At 36.5% G+C, this 17,718-nt stretch overlaps 1 protein-coding gene across 1 annotated transcript in view; it reads left to right on the top strand.

The window, feature by feature from the left end:
• The window catches only part of LOC139133552 (acetyl-coenzyme A synthetase, cytoplasmic-like), a 37,316-nt gene extending 32,208 nt beyond the window's left edge, over positions 1-5,108 (top strand). The window contains exon 16 of the mRNA XM_070700258.1: positions 878-5,108. Coding sequence (XP_070556359.1) covers positions 878-1,083 — 206 coding nt within the window. The 3' untranslated portion in view covers positions 1,084-5,108. The remainder of the gene's footprint in view (positions 1-877) is intronic.
• Positions 5,109-17,718: the final 12,610 nt, after the last annotated feature.

Consider the following 17,718-nt stretch of genomic DNA (forward strand, 5'->3'; position numbering starts at 1 on the left):
CACCTCCCGTCTCATTGGATTTTTGTGATTGGCTAAGACTTAGTCACGTGGCATATTACCTAGTGTGTGAGGTGATCTTGACCGCTGAAGGTGTACTTGTACCTGGGCTTTGCGCGTATCATTTCTATTGAATTATAACACATGCACATGATAGCATCCTGTAAGGTGATGTTGACTGCTGCGGACGTACCGAGTCTAGCACACAATTTTTCTGCGCTTAACAAAGTGTCTTGCACTGTGGTGGTGTAGAAAAGAACACATGATCCCCAGATGTACACATAACTCCAGTTGAATATTAGACGACATTTAGTACAGTGATTAAAGTGTGAGTATGTAGGACTAGCTACAAACAATGCTGTTTCTGTTTATAGAAATTATTTGAAAGCAATTTTAGCCATGGCAATTGGAAAATGGAACCGTCCACAGTGCCAATTCTTTGCCTTTGAGTATGTTTGCTGTAACCACAATTTCTATGACATAGGTTTCTACACAGTTTTGCTCGATGTAATAAAATTAATAACACATAACAGCTTGGATAAGATCACAATTTGTTGCGTGCAGCATGGGCTGGTGCTCATGACTGAAATATTGATGATACCCTTGCCTTTAGCGTGGGCATCATCAACAATACTGTCATGAACACATCCCTTGAGTGGGCAACATATTGGGATCTTGCCCTGGCTATCATGTGTTATTATTGAAATATAAATTGAAATTTTGTTAGTATGGAAACCAAATTTCACAACATATTAGTGATGATACTTTGGTTTTGTGTGTAATGTTTTATAAGGATTTGTAATCAAAGTACCCATCAACAAGTGGGGACTGTGTCATCAACGATGACTTTTTTATGATATTCTGTTCCTTCCATTCCCAGTGAGGAAAACTATCGGTCCTTTTGCAAAGCCAGACTACATCCAGAATGCTCCGGCACTACCCAAGACAAGGTCAGGCAAGATCATGAGACGTGTGCTTAGGAAGATTGCGTGTAATGACAGGGACTTTGGAGATATCAGTACGTTAGCAGATCCAAGTGTGGTTGAACTTCTTCTGGAGAACAGACCTAATATCGGAGATGTGTAAAAGAAAGTGGATACATAAAAGGGAAAAAGAAAGATATTATGACAACTTTCTCATGAAATGGGTATTTCTATTTTCCACACTTTATTGAAATTTGTATTTGTTTCTAGATTACTCTATAAAGGGTGTAGGTCCTCTCTGTCGCACATGTTCCAAAGTTTTTGTTGACTAACACGTGTATTTACCAAAGAGCAATTGGTGGTTGCTTATCATCGTCAGAGTTGCAGCAAGACTGCACTTGCATGTCAGCCAAATCAAAGTTACCCTACCTGCTATGGATTGACAGTGTTGGAAAATCCATGGCCCAGCTCTTGCAACCGTGACGTAGATAATGTCTGAAAACAGATACAAGATCAATCTCTGTGTCCACAAATTTCTCATTCTGGTTTTGAGTCAGTCATTTTCCATATTTTGGCTATTTACAGTGATAGCTCAGAACAAACTGAAATACGGTAACTCATTTTGCATTTGAAACACGTGAGAAAATACCTATCAAGACATTGTAGATACGTCATCAAATTTTGTTAATGGAATTGTGTTAGTCATCACTGTATTATTAGTGTGGGACACACACATTCACATGTGCTAACCTGACAATCTGCGCCCTCTAGAGTGGTTCTGCTAAACAGATCTCATGAAATATCTCAAAGATAATTGGAATGAAAAAAACTAACAAAGATGTGAAAAAGCTTAGAAGACGAGAATAAAAATAAATAAAAATGAAGAAAGTTAAACAGCAGTGGCAGTTATTGACATTTCTTTTGCTAATTTTCCTAGAGGTTCTTTATTATCATTTCAAAGGTTGGTGAATTGTAGATCCATGCAGCTGGCACAAGAAATTTATATTCACTGATTTTGAATCAAGAATACATCTCTCAGTATCGTTTTTGGAGGAACTTCTCTAAACTTCTAATTTTCAATATAGGTTTATTGTATTCTTATACCTTCTTATTTTTCTGAAATATAATTTTATTGTAGAATAGTGTCTTACTCTGGGATTGAGGAAGGTGAGGGGAGATGTTTTTTAACTGTAATCACATCACAGGGGTTAACTTAACTTCATATCATGGACAGACCACTTTCACCCAGTTTGCAGGCAGCTATCCACACTCTTCAAGATTAAATTGCTGTACTGTATATCAGGATTTTGCAAGTCTGACTTTGTAAAATTGAAAATATCTCTACGGAATTGATGAACTCCAATGAGCTTCTTGATCAACTGAAATATTAGTGACATCATAGAATACTCAAACATTATTGTATGCTTTCGTTCTTCCACCATGTTCCATGATATCAAACAATATATAAATAATTTCACTTCTAATACAAATTAACTCAAATATTGAAGTTTAGAGAAGACTTTATTCTGTTTACTCTCCGTTTTTTTGTATAGAATGCTTGCATATTTACCAACCATGTTAAGTCAGTAATGTGATCTTGTGACTTCTAGGTGAAATTATAAAGTTTGGAAAAATTACTTTCACCAAGTTAAAATTGGTTCATCAAATTTGGAAGGAAGATGGCCAGCGGGATAAATGAAGGCAACCAAAGGGTTGCCCACTTTTTGATATGTACAGTAGGGTAAAGTCGTTCAGGTATCAGGGTTCTCTACAGCCTTCTAAATCAGAGGAGTGACAAATTTACATAACAATGTATAATTTGCATTTCCCTGTCTTGTCAATAAATATTCTTTTGTTGGGTTATTAACATATGAATAGAAAAACACAGGGGTGGCCAACGTCACAAAATCCCTTCGTTGAGAACCCAGGGTATTAGAGCATTTGTAATGAATGTACTCGTGTATAAATGAAGACATATATACTTCCATATACCTATTGTATTATAAACCCCACCATTCATTTTGGAAAACAAAATTCAGTACCAACAAAAAAAGTTCATGCCAGTTTCAAAGACAGATCTCTTTGCATTGAGGAAATTCAACGGTCCTAAAGATCGTAAACACCAAATTATTTGGTTTGGACCATCAAATTTGTCATTTGCCAAACGAACCAGTGGATGTTATACTGAACTTGGTGAGGTATGTATATGAGACTGGTAGACCAGACCACTGGGCTTACATTTATGCTGGTCTTCAGACAGTCAGATACTGAATGAATTTGTTGATGATGTATGATTATAATGTAATCTTTAAATTTGTGATTCATTGGTGTTTTCACTGCTTGATGTATCATTTCATTGAAAAAATGTTTAAACCTCCTTTAAGGTTTCAAATTTTTATTCTCTTTTGCGCTGCAAGGTCAAGGTAAATTAACATTCCAGATACAACTAGCAATAAAAGATTGGGAAGGAATTATGATTTCAAACCTAATCTTTCTTCTGATTGGCTTGTAGCCAATCTCAGCTGTCCAGTTGTCCAATCAAAATGTATTTTATTCCATGTCTTGTCATGTAAAACTTTTTGGGGATAACATTGGTGTTAGAATAGATGATATTGTTGTGATTGTTACCGCTAACATTTTCAGATTAAAAAAATCAAAATGTGAGATGATAATGTATATTCTTAGAATCATAACCAAGAAGTACAAAAAATGCTGTCAAACATTTTTTAATCATGTTAAAAATATTGTGATACATCAACGTTTTGACTGAAAATTCAGGGAAGGCACATGATATAGCATATTCTAATTCTTGATTTGCCATTTGATTAGTCTGTCATGAACTTTTTTCGCAGTGCATTTGTTATGGGTATAATGGGCATCATAACCAAGAATTGTAAAATTCACCATTGGAACTAGACCCATAGTATTCAGGTAAATAACCCCATCATTAGCTAATCTCAGCCTTTAAGGTGGTACACACCTCAAAATTCCAACTCCTGCTTAAACTCCTTGATAAAACTTTCGACCAGTCTCTTTCCAAATCAAGAATGAAAATCAGGGGTCACTTTGCAAAGTTTGGTTCCAGAGAAACAAATACCTAACATTTAGCAATATTTGAAATTCAAAATGGCTGCCATCCCTGTCTTAACTCTATGGGGAAAAATTAAATTTTTGATTTTCAAAAAATTAAGATGGTGGAATTTTTTCCTTTCTTCAAGAGCTTTAAAATGAGCCCCTACAAGTGGTAGATCAGAAAACAGTTGTACAAATTCTTCAGTCTGAATATCTGTGCCTGAGGCGCATTCTACCTTAAGCATACTCCAATGCACATGACTGAGTGAGATGATTTCATTTGGTTTTGGACAGGAGAAACTACACAGCCAAATTGATTTTAAATGAAGTGATGAAAAAATGCATTCCCCGCTTTCTAACAATGGTGTAACAGGCCACACGTGCTGAAAATGATGCCAGGTATTCTTAACATATCTGCTGAAATCATAGCAACCATTTCACATTACTATGGAAGCCTGTGGTTAAATAGCTTAATTTTTTTATTGAACATGTGGAGCTAATGTCAACTGAAAGAGTCTTGCTGCTGTAATGGTCCCAACTTCATGGCACATGGTCACAAAAAAGCTTTGTGAATACATAAAATTGTTGTATTACTACCAAATAGACATGTACCTTTTCTACCGCAAAGATGAGCCAAACTGTTTCTTCTCAAAGCATATGTGGGTCCGTATGCAGCATCCAGGGTTAATACCATGAACCCCTTTTATCGCTAGGCTTTGGTTCATTCCTGTTTTCTATGGGGCCGGTGTACCTACACACAGGGAAATGGGTTGAAATGGCTCAACTGCAAAATACTCAAATAAGGCATGTATGCAAAAGCAGCTTAGATAATCACCTGAAATAGTTTCGTCTTCATTAACATCTAGGTGCGCACACCTAGATGTGAGTGAAAACAAAGAATTATGTACGTAAACAATTTTATATGTGTAAAACTTTATTGGTTAACATAGAAACAGCGGTTGAAGAGATCGTGTTCTTTCGGAGAGTATTTGTAGTTTTGTTGTCAAGCATCAATAAATGAATAACTCTGCATAGTTTTATGTACATGAAATCCTTCACATTGTAGAGGTAAATGTTTCGTTATGGTTAATAAACACCCTGTCTATGTTCACTAGTGCTTTGTAGAGTATTGCAGTCTTGTGTTTTAGGTGTTATGCTGAAGTCATAGTTTTCCAAAGTAAGAGAGTTCTTATAACTGTAAACTAGGGCGACATACATGTGGAAGTGTTGTTTTTGTTTTGTTTTTTTTTGGGGGGGGACGCCTACCTCAGGCAATGTGGACAAATGTAAATGATTACATGGGATTCACTATACAGCGGAGCTCAAGGGATGAGGCAATTCCCTCATTTTGTGTCTCAAGTCTGTTTCATGGACCTCTGATATCCATGTGCAAAGGACTATGAGGCATTGCTTGTTTTGGATGCAGATTTGCGTGATTGAGTTGTCCCAGGGATTGGTGTCGTGGCAAACCTGTGACTGATCTTGGAATCCCCAACAAAACCCTGAAGTGGTGGGGATTGGCACTGAATACTGCATAATTGTCAGTGTTTAACGTGATAAAAGTTAAATAACATCAGCAACCACCAGGGAACTAAAGTAATGCTATAACATGAAAACAGCGATTAAAAATCTAAAGAGGGGTAAACACACTAGTTTGCCACATTTTCAGAGGGAGAAAAATATTTTTTAGAAATTTTGTAAATTTTGACTCATCATATTGGGTTTTTGATGAGTTTTTGTTGTAAATTTTCACACAAAATGGCTGTATAAAAAGGATAGTTCCTCGTGATCATAACATTAAAGCTATATCTTCTTTCACTTATCCATAACCATGTGGGCAGAGACAATAGCATGGCTTCTCTCAAACTCATGGGTTTATTTTCACTCTGTCATGAAAACACTCAGATGGTGGTTACACCAATTGGTAATGTCATTTTTTTTCTCTCTGATATATCTCTTATGGTATTTGTTAAATAAATTCATCATTGCAGTTAGCCTTCTATCCTCCCAACTTTTTTGCTCCTTTATTTCAAACATCAGATTATGTATGTTACTGGCATCAGGGGCAGCCAACCAGCCAATTTTCAGAAAATTGTAGCCATAGGTGGTTTTACATGTAAACATGCTGTTCTAACATGAATATAATTTACATTAAAAAGGTAAAGTAATAGCTGTTCGTAATTGATCTCAGCTATCATTTAAACATTCTCCCTTTGCCATTTTCCCACTCCAAATATTCAATACCCTCTCTCCGTGCCTTTCCTTTCCCCTTCAATAATCTCCTAAAAAAATCAATGAAAATCATACTCCCAAAAACTGAACCTTTTTAAAGTTTGCCCACATCCCACTGAGCAGTAGAATGACATCCCCACCGGCTGATATGGAAAAATGAGCAATGATGAACAGCTTTGTTGATTGCCCCTGCGTTATAGCAGTATGTCTAGTGTACTTACTTGTTTAGCAGTGTGTGTGAAACATCATAGTTATATTTGGTTGGATTGAATTAACAATTGAAATGTATGAACAGTATGGTACCTGGAAGAACTGGTTAGTTTCTGGCACCCAGGTGCTTTATAAAGCAACCTATGGGGCTTGTACTGCCACCATGTCAGAAACGTATGTGTGTGTGTGAAGTGTCTTTGTGTGTAGGAGATTTGCCTCAGGTTATAACTGAGTGTGCGTTTACTGCAAAAATTCATGCACTGGTCTTTGCACATCTCTTCCACAATAGATACACAATTCTAGACTTGCTCCAAGTCTGTGGGCATATAAATATCAAAACAGTAAATTGAAGGAGACTGGCTTGTTAGTGTTAGACTGTTGCGCAGATAATGGCTTGAACCTGATGGTCCACAGTAACTGCTGCTGAGAATATACAATGCAAGAGCCGAGGTACATGAATATTCCACATTGATTAAGGGTCATTAGCATAGAATTTTAATACCGAAACAATGCTCATTCATGTAATCTGCATATTTGAATATCATGATACCTCGCATCTTGCACTAATAGGCTGAGAAAGCCAAACGACAGAGACAAGTCTAACACAACAATTCACGTACAGGTACTTGGCTGGTCTGACTGACGATAGTGTCTTCAGTAGTCAAGCATGCATTTTTTCATTCATACTATTTCATGCTTTTAACAAACTGCCGATAGCAGATGAGCATATTTAATTACATGGACTGAATGTTTACAATGTTGTTTCATTTTTCTTCTTTAATTTAAGGTAGTTCATTTCTCAGAATTGAAAGATTTAAAAGTTTGCTCCAACTTTCCTCGCGCAAACTTTCAACCATTCTCTTCCAAAATCAAGAATAAATATTTGGCAGTCCAAAGTGCTGAAATTTGTTTGTTCTTTTGCTGTGTTTTTGTGCCCTTTCTGAACTTTTTCTAATATCCTTCGTAGAGATGAGTTAAGTTCACTGTCATGCTGTGTACTTTATTTATCTGTAGTCGACAGGGAAAGCAGTAACTGAGTTTTCCGTTTTTCGTTCTGCAGAAATTGTTTAACTTGACATTAACATATGAAGGATATGTGATAAAAACGTTTCATAGTCCTACGGATGTGTAAAGTTGGGTGAGGAGTTACAGTCAAAAAATGTTGTCCCTTTCCAGGAAACAGAGATGCAGAGGTGAGTACCCAGCCATGTGAGGGCATTTTTGAATACTCAAAATAAAGAAAACGTCTGCCGGACCAGACAAAAGTTCGCAAAATGGCCAAATTTTCCCTGATTTTCCCTCGAAATTCCAATAAATAAACTTGCTTTGCAGATTTAGCTTATAGTCAAGCACAATTGACCTTTTCTCGACATACAACTACCTTGCAGTCAATCTTTAAATGCATAGACTTTATAGGTAGGCAAGCTTTAATCCAGTCAGAAACCTAATTCGTTCTAGAAAGAAGACATTTAGCAACTTAGCAATCATCTTCCCAAATTAATGAGGACCAAAAACAGCAAAGCCTTTCAAACCTAACACTCTTACTCCAGTATACTTGGTAATTCAATGACCCTAAGCGACCCCAAGGCGACCCCCACTGTGCAGAACATTGTTTGTACTGTTCCTTTGTTTTTGTGCCCTTTCTTAACCTTTTTATAATATCGGTGATGGATCCTTTTGTGGAGATGAGTTAGTTCACCTTTATGCTATGTGCTTCTGTTAACCGTATTCTATAAGGAAAGCAGTAACTGACTTTCTAGTTTTCCGATATGCGAAAATCGTTAGATTAACACGTGGGAGACGTAAGGGAGCTGTCATTATTTACGGCCTGGGGGGTCGGAGGAATTGCTTTAGAAACTCCAAAATTTCAAGTAACCCCCCCCCGCCAACCATGACGTGTTTGAGTAACCCCCCTCTCTGCTACAGAAATTTTGAGTGACCTCCCCCCCCCAAAAAAAAAAAAATTGGGAAAGTTAAATATCTATACAGTAAAATGGATTGCTGCTGCGACAGGCCCTGTACAGACCCTGATTAAACCCTGTGGTACAGGTCTGTGTCGGAAAGAGGTTCCATTGCTGTGACAGGGGCTGATGTACAGGTCTGTATCCAGTGCTCTGATGACATGCAGTGTTCTCCGTAGGATTTTTTTACAAGAGGGTGAAGATATGGTGCGAAAGCACCACAAGCGACCGCGCAAGTTTTTGAAAAATAGAGATGAAAATGGTGATATTTGGTGGCACTTGGGGAGTATTTTTTTTAGATTTTTTTCGTATTAAAAACTCAAAGGAACAGAAATCTGAGACAGTATTCCAAAACTTATATTCCAGTTCACTGATTTCAATGAAGATTACATTTTTTGAAAACGAAAAAATAGCAGCAGACATACATTTATTCACATTTATTATTTATTATTATTTTCCTGCAATAAAAGATGGGTTTGTTGTCAAGGCATTCCACTGGTTTTAAACTTTATAGAATCAGAATTATATAGCTTGCTTTACACATTTTCCCCTATCGGTAACCTATACAATGTAGAATATAGAAAGCAGACGTATCTCATGAATGATCAGGCAAGTATATCAATCTTTAATCAGGAAATACTGAAAAAGGTACTCGCGGGTGCTAGCCTCTAGCATAAGGCTTGCCGCGTCGAATAGCTGATCATTCTCGTCTGAAGATCACAATAACGTGAAACACATAGTGTAATGAGATTTTAGTTTCTACTTGAAACCTGCACCTGTATTATGATATATGATATATTATGATATATATATATATATATATATATATATATATATATATATATATATATATATATATATATATATATATAAAGTCAAAAGTAGTTAAACAGTTTAAATTCACTCGGATGGAAATAAATACAGCAATGATGTAAAGTAACGTCATGCAAGTGCAAGCAATAGATCATTATGGGTTCTCTATGATTGTGTCATATGAATGATGAAGATATGACATCAGCAGGATTAGTTTATAACAATTAATATACAGCAAAGAAATAACATCATCAAAATCTCCTAGGTGTTCATCAGTTATTTACCAAGGCGACTGTTTCGGGGATTTGAAAACAATACAGTCAACTGCCTTGGCTCCCCAAGCAGTACTGATCAGGTACCAACCACGCCTCAAGTTATTCTGAGTCTGATGTTATAGATGATGTAAAATCTCCTAGGTGTTCATCAGTTATTTACCAAGGCAACTGTTTCGGGAATTTGAAAACAATACAGTCAATTGCCTTGGCTCCCCAAGCAGTACTGATCATGTACCACTTATTCTGAGTCTTATGTTATTATGATGTCTTTCGGTGTTTTAATACATTGAATTTTTCAAAAAGTTGAGGATGTCTGACATAGTTTTATGAAACTGTCTGATAATTTTAGGTTGTTGTCCTCCTTGAGACAAATCCTGTTGTACAGGCTGGCAACTCTTGGAAGAAAATCTTCTATTAGAAGTGTTTGCGCGACAATGTGAAGATATTGGTGTATAGTGTACTGAAATCGAATGTTGAGAATTGAGATGCAATGGCCTTTTTCCTAGTGGGGCCGATGACGTTCAACTTTTCAATTACTGGAAAAGAATTTTTCACAACCCAGAAAGTTTTGATGTTGCTGTAAAATTTACTTTTTAGATGGAATCTTGTGTACTTGTTCAAAAATTAATTTAAAGACACTAGAAACCGCTTTACTGAGTGGTTCGGAAGCGACAGCGCCCCCAGCAGAGAGTCGGGTCACGGAGACAAATTCTCACCAACCTTTCAAATCTGAAGCTCAAGTTTGTCAAGTTATCAAGAGCAATGCTGATGTTTTAAAAGACAACTGAAAATCAGACACTACTTTCTTTACGGAAGATCTTCCTGGGTAACCAAAGCACTCCCATGACAGTGAACTCACTCATCCATACAAAGGACCCACCCATGCACATCCATTATTAGGAGTATGAAACTTCTTAATTAGGGAGCCGTCATTATTTATGGCCGGGGGGGGGGGGGGGGGTCCGTCAAAAAATCGAAAGCTACAAGTGGAGAATAAGAAGGGGGGCTGCTCAATTTTGTTGATATGTACTGAAGCATTAATTAAAGAATAATAATTGTAAAGAACAGCAATATGTATGCTTGAGATATGTATGTTTACACCTGGTATATGTACACACACACACACACACACACACACACACACACACACACACACACACACACACACATATATATATATATATATATATATATATATATATATATATATATATATATATATATATATATATATATATATATATATATATATATATATATATATATATATTATATATATATAACATACATGCTATACCTGTATTGCCATTCTTCTATTGTTCAGACGGTACTGACATGAGCCCATATTTTAACTAGTGAAAATACGAATTATATTTTCACTGTAACCGAACTACTTACAGCGACGCGGACGCGTGACCTTCGCTGTATGCATGACCTTCGTGGGTATATGTACATATAAAACAGCTGAGCGAATAAGACAAATGACAATCCGAAACTCATTATGATTATGGTCAAAATTTTGTGGTTTGCAGTCACTTCATGGGCATTGCCCTTAGGCACAAGTACAGTTGTACCAAAAACATACAAACAAACGTATTGAAAATTTGTATAATTGCGGACACCTGTCAATTCACGGCTGGTCCCGTGGCGGTGCACGGTGCGGTGCAGTGTTTTCGTGTCATCTATGCTGCTGAAGATTACACCATGGAAGTATCATATTTACACGTAAAGATATCTGTTGACAGAGCATCATGATAGAATCGGTTTACGACAAGTTTCCTGTTGATGAGCTTAAAGTATCTGGGCGGTGAATTAAATCGTTTACAGCCCAACAGACTGAGGGCGCTGTTCCCGAGCAAGTCAAGTTGTCACTTCGTCTCTTCAATTTGCTATTTTTACATGGTTATCAGTACATCTACTCACGACTATCCTGGAATATCATCTTTATGATTATCTGAGGTAACTTTTAAGACTTTGCTTGTCGTATTTTCTCAACAGAAGAAAACGAACTTTCCGTCTTGTGTACAGACTGCACTGGAAAACGCGAACATTCTCTTCTGCGAAGTCCTTTTGTTCAATGCAAATGAATGCTAATGAGACGGTGCTGAAATGCAACGACTGTGCTGAAACCTCTGGTGTCAGCTTTACCCAGGGAGATTTTATCATTGTGCAGAAATTGTAAGGAAAATCGTTTCCCATCAAAGCTACAGGCACGAAAAAGAAAGACGGTAAAAAGTTTATGTCAGTTTCATGCCGTGAAAGTGACAGTACCATGGTAGACAAGAAATTGAATGACATTACCAAGCAGCTGGCTTGCCTGAAGGATATTCATGAGATAAAAACATCTCAAACTACAATTACCACCTCCTAGAATACTTCAATGTTTTGGTCGAAGAAATGAGGGGTCAAATAGACCAGTTACAACATGACAACCAGCGGCTACAGCGACATAATGAGGAATTGACGAAACGAATGGTTGAACTTGAGAAAAAACAAGAAGATCAAAACCAGTATAGTAGAAGACAAAACATTGAAATTCACGGTATTCCAGAAACCCAGAATGAAAATACAGATGACATATCGCTAACACTAACATAATAAAACGCATCGATCCCGGGTGTAACAATCGATGATCTTGAAGTCACCCATCGAATTGAAGACAGGAAAGACAAGACAACGAGACAAGGCATCGACCAGTCATCGTTAAATTCGCCAGTCGAAGAACGCGGGACAAAGTTTACAACGAGAGAAAGAAACTGAAAGATACTACTACAGACAGACTAGGCTACGCCGTCAAAAACAAAGTGTACGTCAATGAAAATCTAACACCAATCAAACGTAATCTGATGAAAAAGGCCAATGACAGGAGAAAGACTCTGCATTATAAATACCTGTGGACATATAATGGTAACATTTATGTTAAAAAAGAACAAGATGCGGTTTCAATTGTCATCAGAAATGAAACAGATTTGATCAAAATAAAGTAAGTTATAAAAATTAAAATGGTTTTTAATCCCATCCTCCATTTTACTTCGACAATCAACCATGCAGTTACCAGACACAAATGTTTTTGAAGTATCTAGTGGCACCTACAATATTTCAGATTTCAATGACAAATTCTCAAATAGAAACCGCGTACTTTCAGTTTCACATGTAAATTAGATCCTTGAGTAAAAACTTTGATGATTTCCGTTACGTATTTGAAGATAGTATTAATAACAAATTTAAGGTTATAGCCCTGACTGAAGTTTGGCAAATCCATAATAAGGACATGTACAATATCCAAGACTATGCCTTGGAATTGAGATGCAGAGATCATGGTAGAGGTGGCGGGGTGGGAGTGTATATATGTGCACTCTTCCTTGCAGTATACTGTACTTGATGATTTTTCTGTCCCAAATGCGAGTCACTATGGTTAAAATTTGTTGAGAAAGGAAAAGAGTATGTTCTTGGTATTATTTATAGGCCACCTAGTGATAATGAAGTCTCATTTATTGATGGACTTGAGAATGTATTGTGTAATATCAATCGTAAATATCATGGTTGTATCTTAGTTGGCGACTTCAACATCGATATATGTCAGTGTTCTAACATTTCTCACAAGCTTTTGGACACTCTTACTTGTTTAAATTATACACAAGTTGTTAAACACCCAACTCGTGTCACCGTACCTCCCAAACTATTATTGACCATATTTACACAAATTTATGTGACAGACGTATTGATGCTGGAGTTATTGTTGCCGACATGTCTGATCATTTTCCAGTTTTTGTATTTTTTAATAATTTCTGTACGCCGACATCGGACGGCAATAATAATTTTTCCAGGGATTTATCAAAGTACAACAAAGACGCCTTTAGTAATGATCTTAAAGCAGAAACATGGGAAGATGTTCTAGTCTGCCATGGGGACGTCAATGACGCATATCAAATTTTTAGTACAAAATTTCTCAATGTTGTTTCAAAACATGCACCTTTAAAGTCTAGTCACAAAGTTAAGAAAACAAAACGCAAACCTTGGATCACATCTGGTATTAGAAAATCAATAAATATGAAACACAAAATGTATAATAAATTGATTAAAAATGAATTTAAAGAACCGTTATTGAGTCATTATAAAAAGTATAGAAACATCCTGACTAATATTCTTAAAAAGGCCAAAAAATATTACTACACAAATCTTCTTAGGGCTAATCAAAGTAATAGTAAAGAGATGTGGGAAGTGATTAATGAAATTTTAGGTAAACAGAAATGTAAGAAATTGAACATCTCACACCAAATAAAGTTGTTTCAGGTGATCAAACATTAACATATTCTCATTTACATGACATAGCCGAACAATTTAATAATTTATTTGTCCACATAGGTGAAAACCTTGCTAGCAAGATAGATGCCAAGACGAAACCCATGGCAGATTTTAAAACCTATTTGAAGAGTCCCAACCCATATTCTTTTTTCTTCGCCCTGTAACTGAAAATGATGTTAGAAACACAACTGCTTCACTTGATATTGGGAAGGCAACTGGTCATGACAATATTAATGTTAGATTTGTAAAAGATGCCATGAACGAAATTTCATTGCTGTTATGTCATATCATAAATTTGTCTTTCTCGCAAGGTCACAATAACTATTATGTTGTTTGTTTCACTGTCGTTTAATACCTATATTTCCACTAAAAGACCATTAGAATTTCCTCCTGGCTACTTTGAAATCGTGCATTGGCATGCATGTAGTTGTCAACATCACTATGCTTGAATGTAGTAAAACTCTTACTATGAATATATCACTGTCACTGCATATTGCATATGTGTGCAAGTCACTCCATATCATATCAAAAAATGTAGTATTGCGACGTTTGAGCTGCCAGAAGCCAGAATTTACAGTTTATGAGAAAGCCAGAATTTACAGTTTATGAGAAAGTTATCTAACATGTAAAACTCAGTTCTACTTGAACAAAATGCAAGCTATGTTTGTATAACTATCACCGTGTCAGAAAATCAGGAGGAAACAACCAGTCAGACAAACTGTGGTCAGGATGATACTGTCCTATTTTAATATTAGTCTCTCGGCACACACCAGATACTCATGACTGTGAAACAACATTTCCATATAATTATACATTCAGTTTTTATATTTAGTTTGCTTTTCACCATATGTATGTCCTTCCCTGCACCACATAATTCAAATTAAATATTGTTTTTGACCTACACATACTTGAGGGGTAAGCATTAAAGATGCACTGTTGACCTACAGAGTCCAAACTTTTTATCATTGTATTGTAGATAGGTGTACACTCCAAATACTAAGTACAAGTGTGGTGAGTGTAACAAGCAAATGTTTTTTAGTCAATGGCCCAAATTTATTTTCTATTTGATGGACAATAAATACATGCGTAATCAATGCCAACAATCCAGTTTAAGTAATTTGGTTCAGATTAGCCATTGTCCATTATATTACAATAGTTTGTGGCTAAATTTCTCCCCTTCTGTATCATATAAGTTCACCGTTTCCTGTTTTAGAGATTGTTGATCCTATTGAGTCCCATCTCTAATTCTTAATTCACTTCACCATATCAGGGTTGTTGATACTTAGAATCCACACTTGAACTTATGCTGGAGCAGTAACCAACCAGTTCAAATAACTTTCATTTATGTCCAAACAATTTGACTTTTTGCCAAATTTCACATTTATGGCAAATAATAAACAGTATATGGAGGTACAAAGGACGTCGGTGCCCCCCAGGCCCCATGTTTCTTTAAATACTTATACAAAAATCTGTTCCATTTTTCTGACTGAGAGATGCGACTCTTGCATGTGAATAAGGTACCGTTCAGTTTTTAACGGCCGGGGGGGGGGGGGGGGGGGGGGGGGCGGCAAAATCCAGGGGGGGTCATCAAAATTTTGGAATCCGCAAAGGGGGGGTCATCGCTTTTCACTGGTAAGAAAGGGGGGGTCACCACATTTTCAAAAACATAATACCAAAATAAAGTTCACTTTATGCCATTGCCATGATCGACCCTCTTTACGGCGGGCCGCCTTCGGCGGCCCACTACAATAAATATACATTATGTATTACCCATGACCCTCTTTAGAGTGAAAATTATCTCTATTACATTACTATCACATCTCAAACAAATTAAGGTAAATGATGTTTACATTTCCTACAAATTTCAACACGCAAATTATGATCACTTAATTTATATTTTGTCAAATTTCTACGTAACCTGAAATCTGAAATATCTCCTACATATTTTTCAAAACCAAACTTTGTCTTGAAAATTCTGCAAAGACATGCCAGTATCTGTCAAATTTACTTGCCACATGACATGTTACCGGTATACACCTAAGCTCAATAGCCTGTGTCGCAATGGCACATCATTAACACAACAGCGAAAGTTGATATCTGTGCAGAGTACTTTCACTTACCATTTTGCCTGTCTTTGCCTTTGTAAAAACCACCTGCGGTCAATGGTCATTTCGTTGAAACGGGACCGTTATAGACAAGAAGCCCTAGTTCGAGTCTGCATTCCGTTATGATATAAGGGTAGAGAGTTTCGTGCCAGTAACTGAATTGACACAAGTAGATGCCTTTCCAAAATGTGTCTTGAAACTTTTACCGAAATGGTATTCGAATAAATTTTACATGGCAGTGTATGTCGACAGTGGTATCTGCTAAAGTGCGGGCTGCGGGTTGCGGGCTGCGGGTTGCGGGTTGCGGGCTGCGGGTTTTAGAATTATGGCTAGATTTCTAATATATGTAATATGGCCTTTAGTACCGGTATATAAGAAATAAAACCTTTAGAAGGTGTCTATTATCAATAATCATGATCAGGTCTATCGTACAGTATCCCTTTTCCTGCAAGTCCATATTTCAACATCAGGTCAAGATGGTTAAAATTAATGAAGCACAACTATATGGTGTATTTTAACATAATACTGTACATTTGAAGGCTGTTGAAAACATATATGCTGTAAACTTGATTTTTTGGACTAAAGATGCTATAACAGACCAAACCAAGTGGGTGAAAATACGTCATGTTTCTGAAAAAAAATGAAAATCTGCTAAACTAATGTTTAATATATTTCTATAGCGCTTTTCTACAATAAAATATTCAAAAGCGCTTTACATCAAGTAAAACAATAAAAAGTATTACATTCAATAAAAATACAAAACAAGAATTAAACAAAAATCTCATAAAATGTCCAATAATATTAAAAATTAATCAGTGCAGTTGATAAAATTTTTAAAAAGAAAAGTTTTAATTTTGATTTAAAAGGTTGATTTCTGTTATGCACTTTAATTCAAGTGGGAGTGAGTTCCATAACCTTGGGCACAGACTGCAAATGCACGATCATTATACTTGTTGAAAGATCTTGGTACTACAAGATTCATACCGGAATTTATCCGCAGATTATACCTATTAACGCTGACTTTTTCTACCAAGTCACAAATATACTGTGGTGCCATACCAGTTAGAGCCTTAAAGACCTGCAAGATAATTTTGAAATCAACCCTGGCCTTTACTGGAAGCCAGTGTAGTTGGATCATGAGTCAGTCACACCATCATACTTTCTTAGGGACGATTCAGAATTTACTTCCCGGGGGGGGGGGGGGGGGGGTGGAGGATTTTCAGGGGGGCCACCCATTTTTCCCAAGAAAATTTAGGGGGGGCCAGACAAAAATACCACAATCTTTAAGGGGGGGCCAAGGAAAAAAAAACATCAATTCAATATTTGCCCAGAATTTCTGATCTCTACAAAAGAGCACCGTAGACGCTACCTGGGTGACAGATAAACTCAACATGTTTAGTTAAACTCCTTTAGCTGCCAAATCGGTAATATTCACAGTGGTTTGTTTTATGCATCTACTGCAGTATCTTGTTCTCCTCCCTGAAGCGTTATGAAATGTCCAGTATTTAGCGTGTCAATACAAACCATACAGTGAACAGTCAGGGTTGTTTTTGTTGAAAAGAGATCTCAGATCAAGTCCAGACTAGAATTCATTTATCAACAATAACAATGGTCATTTATGTTCACACTGGTATGTTGCTAAATACAGCATTGGGTGTTCTATGTAGTGATAGAATAACAAACAAATGCTGATACACAGAGATGAACATTGAACAAATGCTAAAATTACAGCAAATGTCTTTTTAAGGTTGGGTTTACCTTGTAGCTTGTAAAGCAGTTGAAAGTTGCATGATAAAGAAGTGTTAATTTATGCAAATCACCTGAT

Source organism: Ptychodera flava, chromosome 5 (genome assembly GCF_041260155.1).
Source record: "Ptychodera flava strain L36383 chromosome 5, AS_Pfla_20210202, whole genome shotgun sequence".
NCBI lineage: Eukaryota > Metazoa > Hemichordata > Enteropneusta > Ptychoderidae > Ptychodera > Ptychodera flava.